At 44.4% G+C, this 15319-nt stretch overlaps 2 protein-coding genes across 2 annotated transcripts; one reads left to right on the top strand and one right to left on the bottom strand.

Annotated features, from left to right (window-relative positions):
• Positions 1-2051: 2051 nt before the first annotated feature.
• Positions 2052-5462, top strand: LOC309486885 (trace amine-associated receptor 13c-like; the record flags this gene model as incomplete). Its single annotated transcript, XM_082154352.1, has 2 exons — positions 2052-2170; positions 4424-5462. 2 exons carry the CDS (start codon positions 2052-2054, stop codon positions 5460-5462), a joined length of 1158 nt encoding a protein of 385 aa, XP_082010478.1.
• Positions 5463-10263: 4801 nt separating this feature from the next.
• Positions 10264-13028, bottom strand: LOC309486884 (uncharacterized protein; the record flags this gene model as incomplete). The annotated part of the gene is made up of 3 exons (XM_082154351.1): positions 12547-13028; positions 11051-12359; positions 10264-10390 (listed from the first exon to the last, which is right to left on the bottom strand). Exons 1-3 carry the CDS (start codon positions 12581-12583, stop codon positions 10264-10266), a joined length of 1473 nt encoding a protein of 490 aa, XP_082010477.1. The 5' UTR covers positions 12584-13028.
• Between the last annotated feature and the right edge of the window lie 2291 nt (positions 13029-15319).

Genomic DNA, 15319 nt, shown 5'->3' with positions numbered 1-15319 from the left:
AAGGCTAAGATGGCTTCAGGAGATGAGGACAGAGACTTGGGCCGGCCCTTTTGAAATTAGGTCAGAGGAGCACTGATGAGACTGTAGTTATTAATGAATATTCTATCAAAGTTGGCGAACCCGAGGAATCGCTGAAGAGCCTTCACAGTTGAGGGCAGGGGCCAGTTCCGGATAGTTTCCACCTTCCTCTGGTCCCTCTGGACTCCATGTTTGTCTATGATGTAGCCCAGGAATTGCACAGTGGTGGTGTGAAACTCACATTTCTCCAGTTTCAGGTACAACTTATGAGCTCTCAGTTTCTCCAAAACTAGAGGGACGTGGCACTTATGCTCTGAGAGAGAAGAGGAGTAGATGAGAATGTTGTCTACATAGACAACCACGAATCTGTTGAGATATTCCCAGAAGATTTCATTCATGTAACCCTGGAAGACTGCTGGAGTATTGGAGAATCCGAAGGGCATGACCCTATACTCATAGTGACCTGAGGGCGTGACGAATGCCGTCTTCCATTCATCATCCCGACGAATACGAATCAAGTTATACGCACTGCGTAGATCCAACTTGGAAAAGATACGGGCCCCACGCAGCTGCTCCAGGGCTGCTGGGACCAGAGGAAGGGGATAACTAAACTTCACAGTTTGAGAGTTGAGATGTCGATAGTCTATGCATGGCCTCAAGCCTACGTCCTTCTTAGCCACGAAAAAGAAGCTGGAAGCGGCAGGGGACGTAGATGGACCTTTAGGTAGAGTGGCTCCAGGTAGCAGGTCGATGGGGCAGTCCCATGGCCGGTGAGGTGGTAGCTTGGTCGCCAACTGCTTGCTGAACACATCCTGGAACGTCCTGTACTCTACAGGAATCTCCACCTGGTGCTGGACTTCTGGACTCTCAATGGAAGTGGAGCAAATGAGAATCTTGAAGAGGGAATTCTCTGGATCTTCTTAACCGGACAGGAACGCTAGACAGGCATGAGAACAGTTCTCCCCCCAGCGAAGGACCTCCCCGGATTTCCAGTCGATGGTGGGTTGATGTTGTACCATCCAAGGGCGTCCCAGGATGAGCTTAGCAGTGGACTCCTCCAGCACCATGAAAGAGATGTTCTCTGAGTGTAAGCAGCCTATGCGGAGCATCAGTGTGGGGGTGAAATGGCGAATTCGACCTCGGCCCAGTGGTTTTCCCTGGATGGTTTGGACTCTGAGATCTTGATGACTCCGGCGCTTACGGACGTTCAATTTTTGAAGGAGCTGAGTTGAAATGAAGTTCCCCGCTGAGCCGGAGTTGAGGAGAGCTTGCGCTGAGACACAGACACGAGAGGTTAACAAATGAACAGTAGTGCGATTCAAGGTTTCAATCTCAGGAGGAATTTGAATGGAGCGTACCGCCAGGCACTCAGGTCGAACTGGGCAGTTGCTGATGAGATGTTTATCACCCCCACAATAAAGACAGAGGTTGAGTTGAATTCGGCACTGACGCTCTGTAGGAGAAAGATGAGTGCAGTCGATCTGCATAGGCTCGGGTGCTGGAGGAGCGACAGATGGAGCCGAGGGCGGAGGACTTACAGCGGTTGCAGGGATATCACAGGCAGACAAGCGCTGAGATACTCAAATGGTTTTCTGAATGAGGCTCTCGATTCCCATGGAATCGTCATATACGACCACCAGCTGATGGATATTAGGACTGAGACCATGTCGAAAAGCAGAAAATCAGGGCGGTCTCATTTCAGCCACCAGATGCCGCCAGGGTGCGAAACTGAAGAGCGTATGTACTCACTGAAGAATTTCCTTGACGAAGGATGTAGAGTTGATCGTGAATGGTGAGATCTGAAACTGTCTGGCCGAAAACTTCCTTGAAATGTTGAATGAAGCTTGACAGAGATTTAACCACTTGAGCATTCGAGTTCCAAAGGGATTGAGCCCACTGGAGAGCTCGGCTGGACAGCAGGGAGATAACAAAAGTCACTCGGGCTGAATCATTGGAGAATTGATGTGCCTGCATTTGAAATTATAGTCATTCCTGAAGCAAAAAACCGCTGCAGTCCTCCGCCTCTCCGGAGAATGTCGCTGGTCGGGCCATGGGACTCGCAGAGGCAGTTGACGAAGCAGCGGGTGTTTGCGGAATTAGAGGCTGGCGTTCAGGTGATGATGATTAGTACTCCGGAGATGATGAGCGAGTGGTAGGAGTGAGTGAACGAGTGGGAGGATTGAGTGAATCTGGTGGAACCCTGACAACTTTAATATCATGCTGTGTTTTATTATCGAACATAAAAACATCCTTGTGTACATGTATATAAATTTGGCAATAGGCTTCATGTTTTTACTCCAATCTCATTTCATAACGTACATTTTAGTCTGGCACCAGTTTGACTAGTTGCTACAATGTAAAGTTTATATAACAATAACATGCTTACTATTATGAGAGGACATGTCTTACCTTAAAAATCTTTTTCATCTTCAAATCGCGTTCTTCAAATTTTTCTGAGGTAAATCCAAGGTAAACAGGACAGGACAGCACAAGCACAACGTGTCTTCCAAACTCGATGAAAAGCAGAGGAGGACTGAAGTCTCTGATTCTTTGTTTAAAGGTGATGAGGGCGTTTACAGGTATTTGCATGTCAATCGCTCGTGTGCGCGTGGGTGTGGTCACATTAGAGTTAATGAGCACAGACTGAAGAAACTGTACATGCCATTGCTTTCATACCGATTACTTAAACAGAGAATATTTGTTTTTTATATAATTTACATAATTAAAAAAATAGAGACTCCAAGCTTGTAAAGACATACGTCTCAAGTCTGTGTGACAAAGAGATACAGTTCATTTTCTGTCGCATTTCAGAATGAACTTCACATTGAGAGAGACGGCAGAACACGCATCATGTTTATTTTCTTTATTTTACGAAAAACACAACATTTTGTTTTTATTATGAGTGTACACAAATAAAAAAAGATATTTAACAGTTTTTAATAATATATAACACCTATATGTAAGATCAAAATCAACAGAGTATTTTGAGTCTCTTTTGCACTGATAAGAAAAAACGCGAGCTGGTATTGCCGGTGCGACCGCTGACCCCAGGGTGTTAATTATGTTCACCTGCACCTCCTTGTTATCACCTCCAGCATGACATAATATTAGGGAATTGTACTGTCGGCGAGGTGGAGGACGACGGAGTAACTCCGCTGCAGCCCTTCCACTCCACTCCCTCCATCATAATATCATCTGCATTAAGCCTATGCCCATAACGGATCTGGAACCGCAGCCCACCACAGACCCGGAGCTGATGCCCGCCACGGACCAAGAGCCTGAGCCGATGCCCACTACAGAGTCAATTCCTGCAGCCATGTCTGTCACCTGAGCCAATTCAGTCTGAGCTGGTGTGTGAGCCGATTCCTGTATCCGTTCCAGTGGGAATATTAACAGAATATGAAGGCATGGAGTGGAGCCCTGTCCATACTCCGGGCGCTGCTGTGGACTTGATGAACTTGAACTCTTGTGGGATTAAGGAATATGAAGAGATTATTTCCAAACTTGCTCCCACCCAGCCTCCCACTCCCACCTCCTCTGCTTATGCCATCCAGTTCTCGAGCCTTGTCTTTGCTGGCTCCTTTAAGCCCTTCGGATCCTCCCTCATTGGCATCACCTAGCAACTCGGATCTGCCTGGGGCTTCCAGTTCGCAATCTTCGCCAAAAGATGTCGTTCCCCTGGCTTTATCTTGGCCTCCTCACCCCTCCGGCTCTGCCTTGGTCAGTCCATTTTCTCTTAATCCAGGGGTCTCCAGTCCTGCAAAGTTTAGCTCCAACCCCACATAAACACACCTGCTAATCAAGGTCTTACTAGGCAAATTAGAAACTACTAGGCAGGAGGGTTGAGGCAAGTTGGAGCTAAACTTTGTAGGACAGTGGCCCTCCAGGAGCAGCATTGTACACCCCTGACTTAATCTAAGCATAGTATAACCAAAGCTGTCAAAGGACAGATCATAGTTTAAGAGGACAAATTGTGGTCATATTTTAGTTATTCTATTTTTCCTTTGCATAACAGTCTAATAATATTTCAAAGCTCCTTGAGATTATTTCCAGGGACATAAATTGGTGGTAGCCCTATACTGGAAATGTGAAAATATCCAGATTCAATCTTTCATTTTTATTGTATGTTAACATGGATATAATTTTGAGTGGAATGGAAGGCGATGGATTGGACTTCTTGCTCTTAAAGTAGTGCACTTGCCTGCTGTTTGTTAGAACAGATGCTCTCTTACATAGGCAGAATGTAAGAGTAAACTAGCTTTATTAGATTTGCTAATCCACTATATTGTATAGATCAGATTGATCAGGTCTATGCATATTTAACTAGTGGGTGGATTTGAGAGGTTGTATTGTTGAAAGGGGTGGTCGCTGTGCTTTCTGAACGTATAAAACTGAGTCATGTCAGTGACAAGGACCAGGGGGCAAAACTGACAAGCATCCTCACACAGAATCTGAACTGGGGAGTGACAAACATGGACAATCAAACAATCCAATACTGCTTTCCAAACAACAATTTGTCTTGTACCAGAAGTATCCAACCTGAAGCAGAGCACATTATTGTGTACATTTTCATCGCTGTAACATCGGTGTTCACCGTGTTTCTGAACCTGTTGGTGATCATCTCCATCTCGCACTTCAAGCAGCTCCACACTCCCACCAATGTGCTGATCTTCTCTCTGGCAGTGGCTGATCTGATCGCAGGACTGATTCTCATGCCAGTGCAGGGAATGAAACTGATTGAGCCATGCTGGTACTTTGGAGAAAGATTTTGCTCAATATTCCTTCTTATTCTTTATGTTGTTGTCGATGCATCTCTTGGTAATATGATTATTATTTCTGTGGATCGATACATTGCTGTGAATGACCCTTTGCGATATCCAATAAGAGTCAATAATAACAAAGCTGTTGTTTCTATTGTTGTAAACTGGTTATTCGCCTTCTTTTATTCGTTTTATCTGTTGTATGAGTTTTTACTGTATCCAGAGACGAACCACACATGTATTGGAGAATGCATACTTGTTGTTACATTGGAAAATCTTCTAATAGATGTTTTTGTTTGTTTAGCGGCTCCTTGTTGTATAATTATTCCTTTATATGTGAAAATCTGCTTTGTAGCAAAACGGCAAGCTAAGCATTTAAATTCAGTCACAGAAAAAAAGGCCAAATCAGAAAAAAAGGCTGCAAGAACCTTAGGGATTGTAGTACTGTTTTATCTTCTTTTTTGGACACCGTACTATATAGTTACTCTTTCTTTTGGGCATGACGAAAATGACACTCTTATAATTAATGTAATGTTATGGATGTTATGCATGAATTCGTGTGTGAATCCACTTATATATGCAATGTTTTATCAATGGTTTAGAGTGTCAGCAAAATACATTTTGACACTGAAAATATGTGAACCTTCATCAGAATACTTAAATCTGTTCCCAGAAGAGAAATGATCACTTACACTCTTGCATGAAGCACAAATGTAAATTCCGTCTATGAATGTAATAGTTAGGGTTCTTGTGTTAAGCACTTCCTTATCAAACATTAAATGACACCAGAATCTGTGCAACACCCATGTTTATGAATAGTTTAAATATTCTTCCTATTATGTATACATTGAGAACATGTACATGTGTGAGTAACAGTGAGTAACATTTTTGCTCTCTTGAAGGGCTTAAAATGACTAAGTCAACATTATCTTTCAATACAAAGTAATCTCTTTTTTTTAAAAGAAAACAAGACAATGAAAAATATTTCAATTGAATTGTGGCCGCAATTTTTGTTGTTGTAATGGGCTGAAATAAATATGTTCAGATATGTGTTTGTGTGATATGTTTGAGTAAAAACATATACAGTGTTGCCATCTTTGCCCTGTGTCTGAAATTCTGCATTTATCCATGTTGTATGTGGTCATATTTCATAATGGTAGGTATATATATAGTACATTTCATGCACAATGGTAATACAGCACCGTTGACATTTGACTTATTGAAGAAATAGATTTTTTTTTTTTTTTTTTACTTTTATTTAAACTACTAATCTTAAAAAAATAAATAAAAAATAAACGGGTTTAAACCACCTTTAAAAAAATCAGGTTATTTAATGAATGAATGAATAAACTGAATGAAGCATTTATCTAGCTCTTCTAGACACTACTGTACACTCAAAGGATCAGGGGTCTCTCTTCTCAACCTCCACTAGATATTTATCTGTGAAGTGAATTGAAGTGCATATTCAACAGTGACCTGATAGTCTGAACATAAACATCATCATCATCATCAAATCAATATTTGTCTTTATTCTTTATCTTTATTGTTTCTTTTTCTTCCTCAGGTTTGCTCACTGGAGAAATAAAGGATTAAAGAATTATGGAATAACTTTCTAGTAGCTCCCTGAACATAACATACTATCTCTAATCTTATCCGACAAGTAATGACTGATACTAACTGTTGCATTTACAAAAATATATTTATACAGTAATACTATATTAGCTGTACCTTCTCTTCGACTGTCATTTCTATCGTATTGTCTCATTCTTTTTCCTCTAATTTTCTTGCTCTGTTTCTCATCCTGTCCCAAAAAAGCTTGTTTCTGCCACGGAATAAAAAACACAAAAGACAATTGTGACTTTTTATCTCACGATTCTGACTTTTTTTTATTTTAGTTTTTTTATAAATGTGAGATGTAAACATGCAATTGTGAGAAATAAAGTCAGAATTGTGAGATTTAAACAATTCTCAAAACCCAGAACAAAACCTATTGCGTTTCTTTAGTCTCAAGTCTTGCCCACATAAAATTGCCTACTCATTCAGATAAAACAATATATTGATTTAAAATTTGTAAGATGTTTTGTGTAAGAAAGCTTTATGCGAGGAGGCGTGAATCATCATGAATATTGATGTGTTTCATACCTGAGAAAGACAAAGACCCTCCCATAATAGCCCTATCAGGTGCTATCAGGCCCTATCATTATGAGAAACCTTGCACAAAGAATGAGGAGAGATTTAAAAAAGAATGGCTTTTTGATTGTTTGGATTTATTTACAATACAACATAATCCAAAGATACACAACAAAGGACAAAAAAAGCACATTATTGAACACACAGATCTAAAGACAGAGACTTGAACAGTCACATTACTTTGTGCTATTCATGAAACAAAGTACATACCTGTCATTTCCAAGGTGTTTGATTTTTCATTTTACCATGGTCATGTACAGAGACTCATATGGTTCCTGTAAAAAAAAGAGAAACTATAGTGTGGCGAGGGGGGCGTGGTTCAGCGACGTCTGTGACAGGAGAGAGAGTCGGGAGACGGGTGGCACGTCAGTAGGTCAAGTGCGTAATGACGTACACCTGGATCTCGTTGCAGTAATTGCCGTGGGGAACCGGATAAAAGCTACCTGGAAGTGTGAAGCAAAGAGAGAGAGTGGCTGTTGAATCGTGTGCACGATTCTCATTTTCATTCGATCCAATGAAATCGAACAAGTCCATTCAGCTTATGGACTTAACTCTAAAGTGACAGCAACTGTGACGGACAACGGGTCCAATTTTGTCAAAGCATTTAGAATGTTCGAGCAATCAGATTCTGATGAGGAGTCAGAGGAAGATGAAGAGGTGACATTTACTGATGTTGCGCAGACTCTCTCCACAGACTCTGATGGACAGTTTTCTCTCCCTCCACACTTAAGGTGTGCATCACACACACTGAACTTAATTTTTCATGATGTTGAGAAATGACTAACAGCAAATGAGTCCAAAGTCATCTACAGAAGTGCTATTTCAAAGTGTTCTGCACTGTGGACAAAAGCGAACCGTTCTTCTGTGGCTTCAGAGTTAGTAGATCATTTTTTCAAGAAAAAACTCATAGTGCCTACTTCAACATGATGGAATTCATTTCACGATGCCCTGTCCAGGATCACTGACATTCCAGTTGCTGAGTTAAATGCTGTTTGCGCTCAGTTTGGAATAAAATGCTTCAATGATCGGGAGTATCCGTTCCTAAAGGAATATTGTATTGTGTTGAAGCCACTCACTGTACCGCTAGACATATTGCAAGGAGTAGATAACTGCTATTTTAGAACCCTTCTTCCAACTCTCGAGATTCTAATGTCCAGGACGCTGGCACTGCGGGATGAGCTAAGGATGACAGCATCTCTCCCTGATGTCATTGTTCAGGAAATCTGATATTTATACAAATTGCTAGATTTTTGGTTTACCCATGGCTTAAATCCATTTTTATATTATCTGTCATACTCTTGTATAATGTGAAGTGTCTGATGTATTTTTTTTTTCCTCATAGGCTATCAAGATACGCTTTTCCTCTATGATGGACAATAAAAAAGCTCTCCTGGCTGCAGTCACTTTGCCCAAATTTAAGTTACGCTGGATCAGAGAAGAAGAGAAAAAAGACACTGTTAGGGCAATGCTTACTACAGAGTGCCGTGGGTTGCCTCTTGAAGACCAACAGCATAATGATCAACATCACAACAAGCATGCTGACTCCACTGATGACTTTTTTTCATTTGAGGAGGAGGATTGTACCTACTCTGCTGAAACAGAGGTCATGGAATATTTGAAATCTGCAGGGTCTGACCTGGGTGTTCTTAGACAGTATCCCAGGATTAAGGCCATTTCACTGAGGTACAACACAGCCACACCATCAAGCGCACCAGTGGAAAGGCTTTTCAGCCTGGGCAATCTTGTGCTCACCCCCAGGAGAAACCGACTGTCAAGCACACGTTTTGAGAGACTTACATTAATGAGATACAACAACTTTTTCAAAAAGGAGGCAGCACAGTCAGCTGAGCACTGAGCAGTAGAAATTAGTTTTTGTTGAAAAACATTTGACCGCATACAGTATGCATGAAATATGTTGCTCATTGCTTTGAAATATGAACTATTTACAGCTTGATTAATTATAATAGTAATTATATTTTTTGTTATTCAGATATATTTCAGAGGAATTCTGACCGTTAACTAAAGGTTACAGTGAATTAGAAATGAGTTCATTTTGTTGAAACACATGACTACATAGGCTACATTATGTATGAAATACAATATGGTACTCGTTGTTTTGAAAGCAAGTTTCATGTTTACAGCTTGATACATGTCATTTAACTTCTCTTAAGTTAAGCTTTTTTGTTATTCAGATATGTAGCAGAGGAGTGCTGTTTAACTAAAGGTTACATTTGTTACTGAAATGTTTAATAAAGCTAGAATGCTTTAAAAGGATAAACTATTCCATGTTTGACTCATATTTAATTATTAAAAGAGTTTAATTTCTACTGTCTATATATCCGGTCAAGGTTTATAGGGATTTTAAGAAGTAATTTGTTTAATTACTTGGTGAGTTATTAAATTACTTTTCAGACAGAGTAATTAGAAAAGTATTTTAAATACAATATTGATGATGTAATTAGTAATTAGTAATTAATTACTTTTTTGAAGTAATTTACCCAACACTGTATATATATAATGATCACCAGGTTCGTTGTGCCTTATGCATATACGTGTAGGGCAGCATAAAATAATAATAACAATAGCCTATAGCATGCGGCCTATAAATAGTTAAAAATAAACCCTTAAGTAACAACTACACTAGAGAAAAATATATATTATCAAATGTTATTTCTAATGCTTCCATTCGTTGAAATGAGATTGGAGTAAAAACATAAGCCTAATGTTTGGCGCGTTTTGCTTTTCAAACGCAGCGCGAGTGACTCAAACTCACAGCGCGTGCAGAGAACATTTACAGAAGCGATTGAGCCGCTCCAAATTATGAAACATTATTGTTACCATATTACTGTTACGAAGTGGAGGACGCGGTAAGATCCATTTGCAGCTTTATTAGAATAATCAACAGGCAGGGTAAATCAGGGGCAGTCAGAACAATGAAGATAATCTTCAGGCGGCAGGAATCACAGTCCAATGAACAATCCGGGTCGAGACAGGCAGCAGAAGAATCAGAAGTCAGTATAAACAATCCAAGGTCAGTAACAGTTCAGCAAACACAGGGAAAACGCTCAGAGATTGTACGCCGGGGCAATGCAATACTTCGCAGAGAAGTGGAGTGTGGAAGTGGCTTTTATGTGTGTGTGAATGAGGTGCAGGTGTGTGTGTAATCAGTGCAGTGCAGGTGTATGAAGTAATCAGTCCAGGTAGATGCAGGATGGGAATTGTAGTCTGAGTAAATATGATAGTCCGGTATGGAGTGCCCTCTGGTGGCTCTCAAGGGCACTCCAGCTGGTGACTGTTACATAGCCCCTCCCCAAAGAGCGGCTTCCAGACGCTCAAAAACTGTCCAGGTGGGAGGTGGCCCGGAGGCGGATCCGGGGGCGGGATGGAGGGCCAGGTCCGTGGAGCGGAAGAGGACCTTGAGACTGCGGTAATACGGAAGGCCAGAGCGGAGCAGGCTGTGCAGGCGACCAGGGCGGAGCAGGCTGTGCAGGCGACCAGGGCGGAGCAGGCTGTGCAGGCGACCAGGGCGGAGCAGGCTGTGCAGGCGACCAGGGCGAAGACCCTTCGGGCAGCCACGGCGGTGAAGACCCCTCGGGCGGCCAGGGTGGAGACGACCACTTGGGAGGCGACGACCCTTCGGGAGGCCAGGGAGGTGACCATGGCACAGGAACAGACATTGGTTCAGGAACAGGAACAGACACCGGCTCAGGGACAGACACCGGCTCAGCGGCGGCCATCTTGTCCGAAGACACTGGCTCGTTGGAGACCATCTTGTCCTGAGACACTGGCTCGGTGGAGACCATCTTGTCCTGAGACACTGGCTCGGTGGAGACCATCTTGTCCTGAGACACTGGCTCGGTGGAGACCATCTTGTCCGAAGACACAGGCGTGGAGTCGGCCATCTTGTCCGAAGACACAGGCGTGGAGTCGGCCATCTTGTCCGAAGACACAGGCGTGGAGTCGGCCATCTTGTCCAAAGACACAGGCGTGGAGTCGGCCATCTTGTCCGAAGACACAGGCCTGGAGTCGGCCATCTTGTCCGAAGACACAGGCCTGGAGTCGGCCATCTTGTCCGAAGACACGTGGAAAGAGGAAGAGGAACAGATTCAGGCTCAGGCTCAGGCTCAGGCTCAGGATCAGTATCAGGCTCAGGCTCAGGAACAGATTCAGTCTCGGCGGGACGAGACTCTGGACGGGCGGACGTGACGTGAAGCTCTGGCTCTGGCTCGGCAGGACTGACGTGAAGCTCTGGCTCGGCAGGACTGACGTGAAGCTCTGGCTCTGGCTCGGCAGGACTGACGTGAAGCTCTGGCTCTGGCTCAGCAGGACTGACGTGAAGCTCTGGCTCTGGCTCGGCAGGACTGACGTGAAGCTCTGGCTCTGGATCAGGATCAGTGCGCTCTGAGCTTGACGGGACTAGCGGCAGCGAGGGCTTTGAACTGGGTTGGACCAGCGGCGAAGAGGACTCTGAACTGGTTAGGACCAGCGATGAAGAGGGCTTTGAACTGGACAGGACCAGCGGCGAAGAGGGCTTTGAACTGGACAGGACCAGCGGCGAAGAGGGCTCTGAGCTGGGCAGGACCAGCGGCGAAGAGGGCTCGGAGCTGGGCAGGACCAGCGGCGAAGAGGGCTCTGAGCTGGGCAGGACCAGTGGCGAAGAGGGCTCTGAGCTGGGCAGGACCAGCGACAAAGAGGGCTCTGTGCTGGGCGGCAGGACCAGCGGTGAAGGCTTTGTGCTGGGCAAGACCAGCGGTGAAGGCTTTGTGCTGGGCAGGACCAGCGGTGAAGGCTTTGTGCTGGGCAGGACCAGCGGTGAACACAGCTCTGGACTGGCGTGAAGTGCAGGCTCGGCAGGAAGATACTCAGGCAGGAAGGTCTCGGTGAAACATGATTTATGCAGGATAGTCTCAGCGGGACGAGACTCCTGCACGATGGCCCTTATGGCAACACGTACTGACCTCAGCGGGGAATCGGCCACACTGGATACCAGTCCTGGACGATAATAGACCGATCCGGTGACTAGCTTGATGGCTGGCGTGACGGGAACAGTCTCTGGAAACGCCCCCTCAACAGTAGAGGGCTCTGGGAATTCTGCTAAGACGTAACGAGGCTCTGGACGGTCTGCTGAGACGTGACGGGGCTCTGGACGATCTGCTGAGACGTGACGGGGCTCTGGAAAATCTGCTGAGAAGTGACGGGGCTCTGGAAGATCTGCTGAGAAGTGACAAGGCTCTGGAAGATCTGCTGAGAAGTGACAGGGCTCTGGAAGATCTGCTGAGAAGTGACAGGGCTCTGGAAATTCTGCTAAGACGTAACGAGAGTACGGGGAGGTATAGCAGAATTCTGGTTCAACGGGTTTGGTAAGATCATGGGAACACAGAAGAGGATGATCTGCTTAACCTCAGAGCGAATTCAATATATTGACATAGAGTCCATTGAGGGGTGTTGTCAGGCATGAGATAATTTAACATGTCCTCAAGCCCATATCGGAAACTATCCTTTAAGACTGCCTCGTCCAAGTCTACCCCATGGCAGAGCTCACAAAATTGTTCAACATATTCCTCTATAGATCGGTTACCTTGACTGAGGCGGAAGAGACTGATTAGTGGGTCCATGGTGGGTCTCTGTCTTTTCTCAGCTGCTGGATCTGAAGTGGCGAAGTATTCTGTTACGAAGTGGAGGACGCGGTAAGATCCATTTGCAGCTTTATTAGAATAATCAACAGGCAGGGTAAATCAGGGGCAGTCAGAACAATGAAGATAATCTCAAAGCAGAAACAGATAACAGGCAAGGGTCGAGGCAGGCGGCAGGAATCACAGTCCAATGAACAATCCGGGTCGAGACAGGCAGCAGAAGAATCAGAAGTCAGTATAAACAATCCAAGGTCAGTAACAGTTCAGCAAACACAGGGAAAACGCTCAGAGATTGTACGCCGGGGCAATGCAATACTTCGCAGAGAAGTGGAGTGTGGAAGTGGCTTTTATGTGTGTGTGAATGAGGTGCAGGTGTGTGTGTAATCAGTGCAGTGCAGGTGTATGAAGTAATCAGTCCAGGTAGATGCAGGATGGGAATTGTAGTCTGAGTAAATATGATAGTCCATATTAGAGTAAACACTCATACTAGGCTACTTTTGAGTGAATCTGGAGGAACCCTGACAGTACCCCCCCCCCGAGGCGGCTCTTGACGACTCTGAAGAGGGAAGAAGATGGCGACAAGGTCTACCACGACCCCTGGGGGCAGGGCGATCAGGATGGTCGGCATGGAACTGAGTGAGGAGAGCTGGGTCCAGGATGTCTTCGCGAGGTACCCACGAACGTTCCTCTGGGCCATAATCCTCCCAGTCAACCAGGTATTCAAGAAGTGGACCTCGTCGCCATGAGTCCATGATGGTGCGGACTCGGTAGATGGGCTCTTCTTCGACAGGAACGGGAGGAGGAGGCACGTCACCAGTAACTGGGTCTGTGGGAGGAGAAACGACAACTTCAGTGAAGGGCTTTAACAGGGAAACATGGAAAGAAAGTGAGATCCTGTGCTGTGGAGGAAGGTTTAGCACTGAACTGTGTTTTTTAAATCAAGTGATCAAAGTGCTCGTTGCCGCTGCGATCAGTGGCGCGGATATAGTATTTTCTCTTGTGGCTCGCGCACACAGCACTTTCTTCACTCGGACGCGCGCTTCAATACGTTGCAGAGATTGATCTATTTATGAGGCGCCGTCTATATGAGTATGTGCGCGGAGAGTTTGTGTGTGCGTGCTCACGTCTCAGATGAGTATGTGCGCGAGTTTGTGTGTGTGTGTGTGTGTGTGTGTGTGTGTGTGTGTGTGTGCTCGCGTCTCAGATGAGTATGTGCGCGGAGAGTTCCGCGCGTCTCGTGTGCGTAGAGTTTGCGTGTGTGTGTGTATATGCGTGAGCGACTTTAGATGTGACGTTGTGCATTTCATATAGTTGGAGCATTCAGCAGTATACATGTATGTGTGACTACTTAGTATATGTGTATGCAAGCGTTTTATGTGTCCGTGAATGAAGTTCGATTTAGGCCCTAGACGGCGCCTCATATCTATTCGTTCTGGTGAAATCACAACATAAAATGCACACAAAGTGTCCCTGCTTGATATACGACCACTGATGAGCATAATCGGTTTGAAAAAAATTAAATACAAAATAAATTAAAAAAACCCTACGAATGCGGATTAGAACCCAAAACCTCTGACACTCTTGACTAAAGTTCAAATTCAGCTGCAGTGTTCCTCTTCGGGTAAGTCTAGTATTTTAATGCCAACTGCAAATCTTGCATATCAAGTATGAAGTATATCAAGTATATTTATATGAGGCTATACTATGTGTGTTAAATATTACGTTAAATATTAAATTCTGCTCAGTGTCAGATATTTCTCTGTTTTGTAAAAGTCTATAATATATAATATGTAATATAATATATATATATATATATATATATATATATATATATATATATATAATATGAGAAGACAACATTTTCGGCTACATCAGCACAATTTTTAATTTTATCAGAAATCAGAAATTCTTTTTCAGAAAACACACACAGGTATTTTTTTTTTTGATAAAGTGTGTGCGGTTTCATTTTCTTAAGTACCGGTTTAAGAACCGTTTAAATACCGGAACCGTTTGAAAAATACAGAGTCGGTACTCGTATCGGATAAAACCCAACCAATACCCAACCCTACCCCTGACATACCGGGCAACATCTTGCGAGATGGACGGCCACCAGTACCGATGACTGAGGAGTGAGAGGGTACGCCTGCTACCTGGATGTCCAGAGCCCGGAGCGGTATGAGCGGAGTCCAGAAGGGCGGCACGAAGATGACGGGGTACGAAGATGAGCCCCTCTGGACCTCCCGGCGGAGCGGGATGACGAAGGTTCTCCTGGGAAATCTGCTCATCGATGTCCCAGATGATCGGGCTGATGATCATGGCTGGAGGGAGAATGGGTTCTGGTAGAGGATCCTCGGACGATGAATGATGAAGACGGGAGAGAGCATCCGCTTTACAATTCTTGCTACCAGGTCGGTATGATACGATGAAATCAAAGCGGGTAAAGAAGAGGGCCCATCGTGCCTGACGAGGATTTAGCCTTTTCTTCTCTCTGAGGTATTCCAGGTTGCGATGATCGGTTATGACCTCAAACTGGTGATTGGCTCCCTCTAGCCAATGCCTCCATTCCTCTAATGCGAGCTTGATGGCGAGCAGTTCCCGATTCCCGATATCATAGTTCCTCTCCGCCGGGGATAGCTTCTTAGAGAAGAAGGCGAATGGATGGAGTTTGGGAGGATCACCCTGCCGCTGGGAGAGGACCGCTCCAACCCCTGTTGAGGA

The sequence above is a fragment of the Leuciscus leuciscus genome (genome assembly GCF_965113295.1).
Source record: "Leuciscus leuciscus genome assembly, chromosome: 22".
Classification (NCBI taxonomy): Eukaryota; Metazoa; Chordata; class Actinopteri; order Cypriniformes; family Leuciscidae; genus Leuciscus; species Leuciscus leuciscus.
This window is presented reverse-complemented; position numbering and strand designations above follow the sequence as displayed.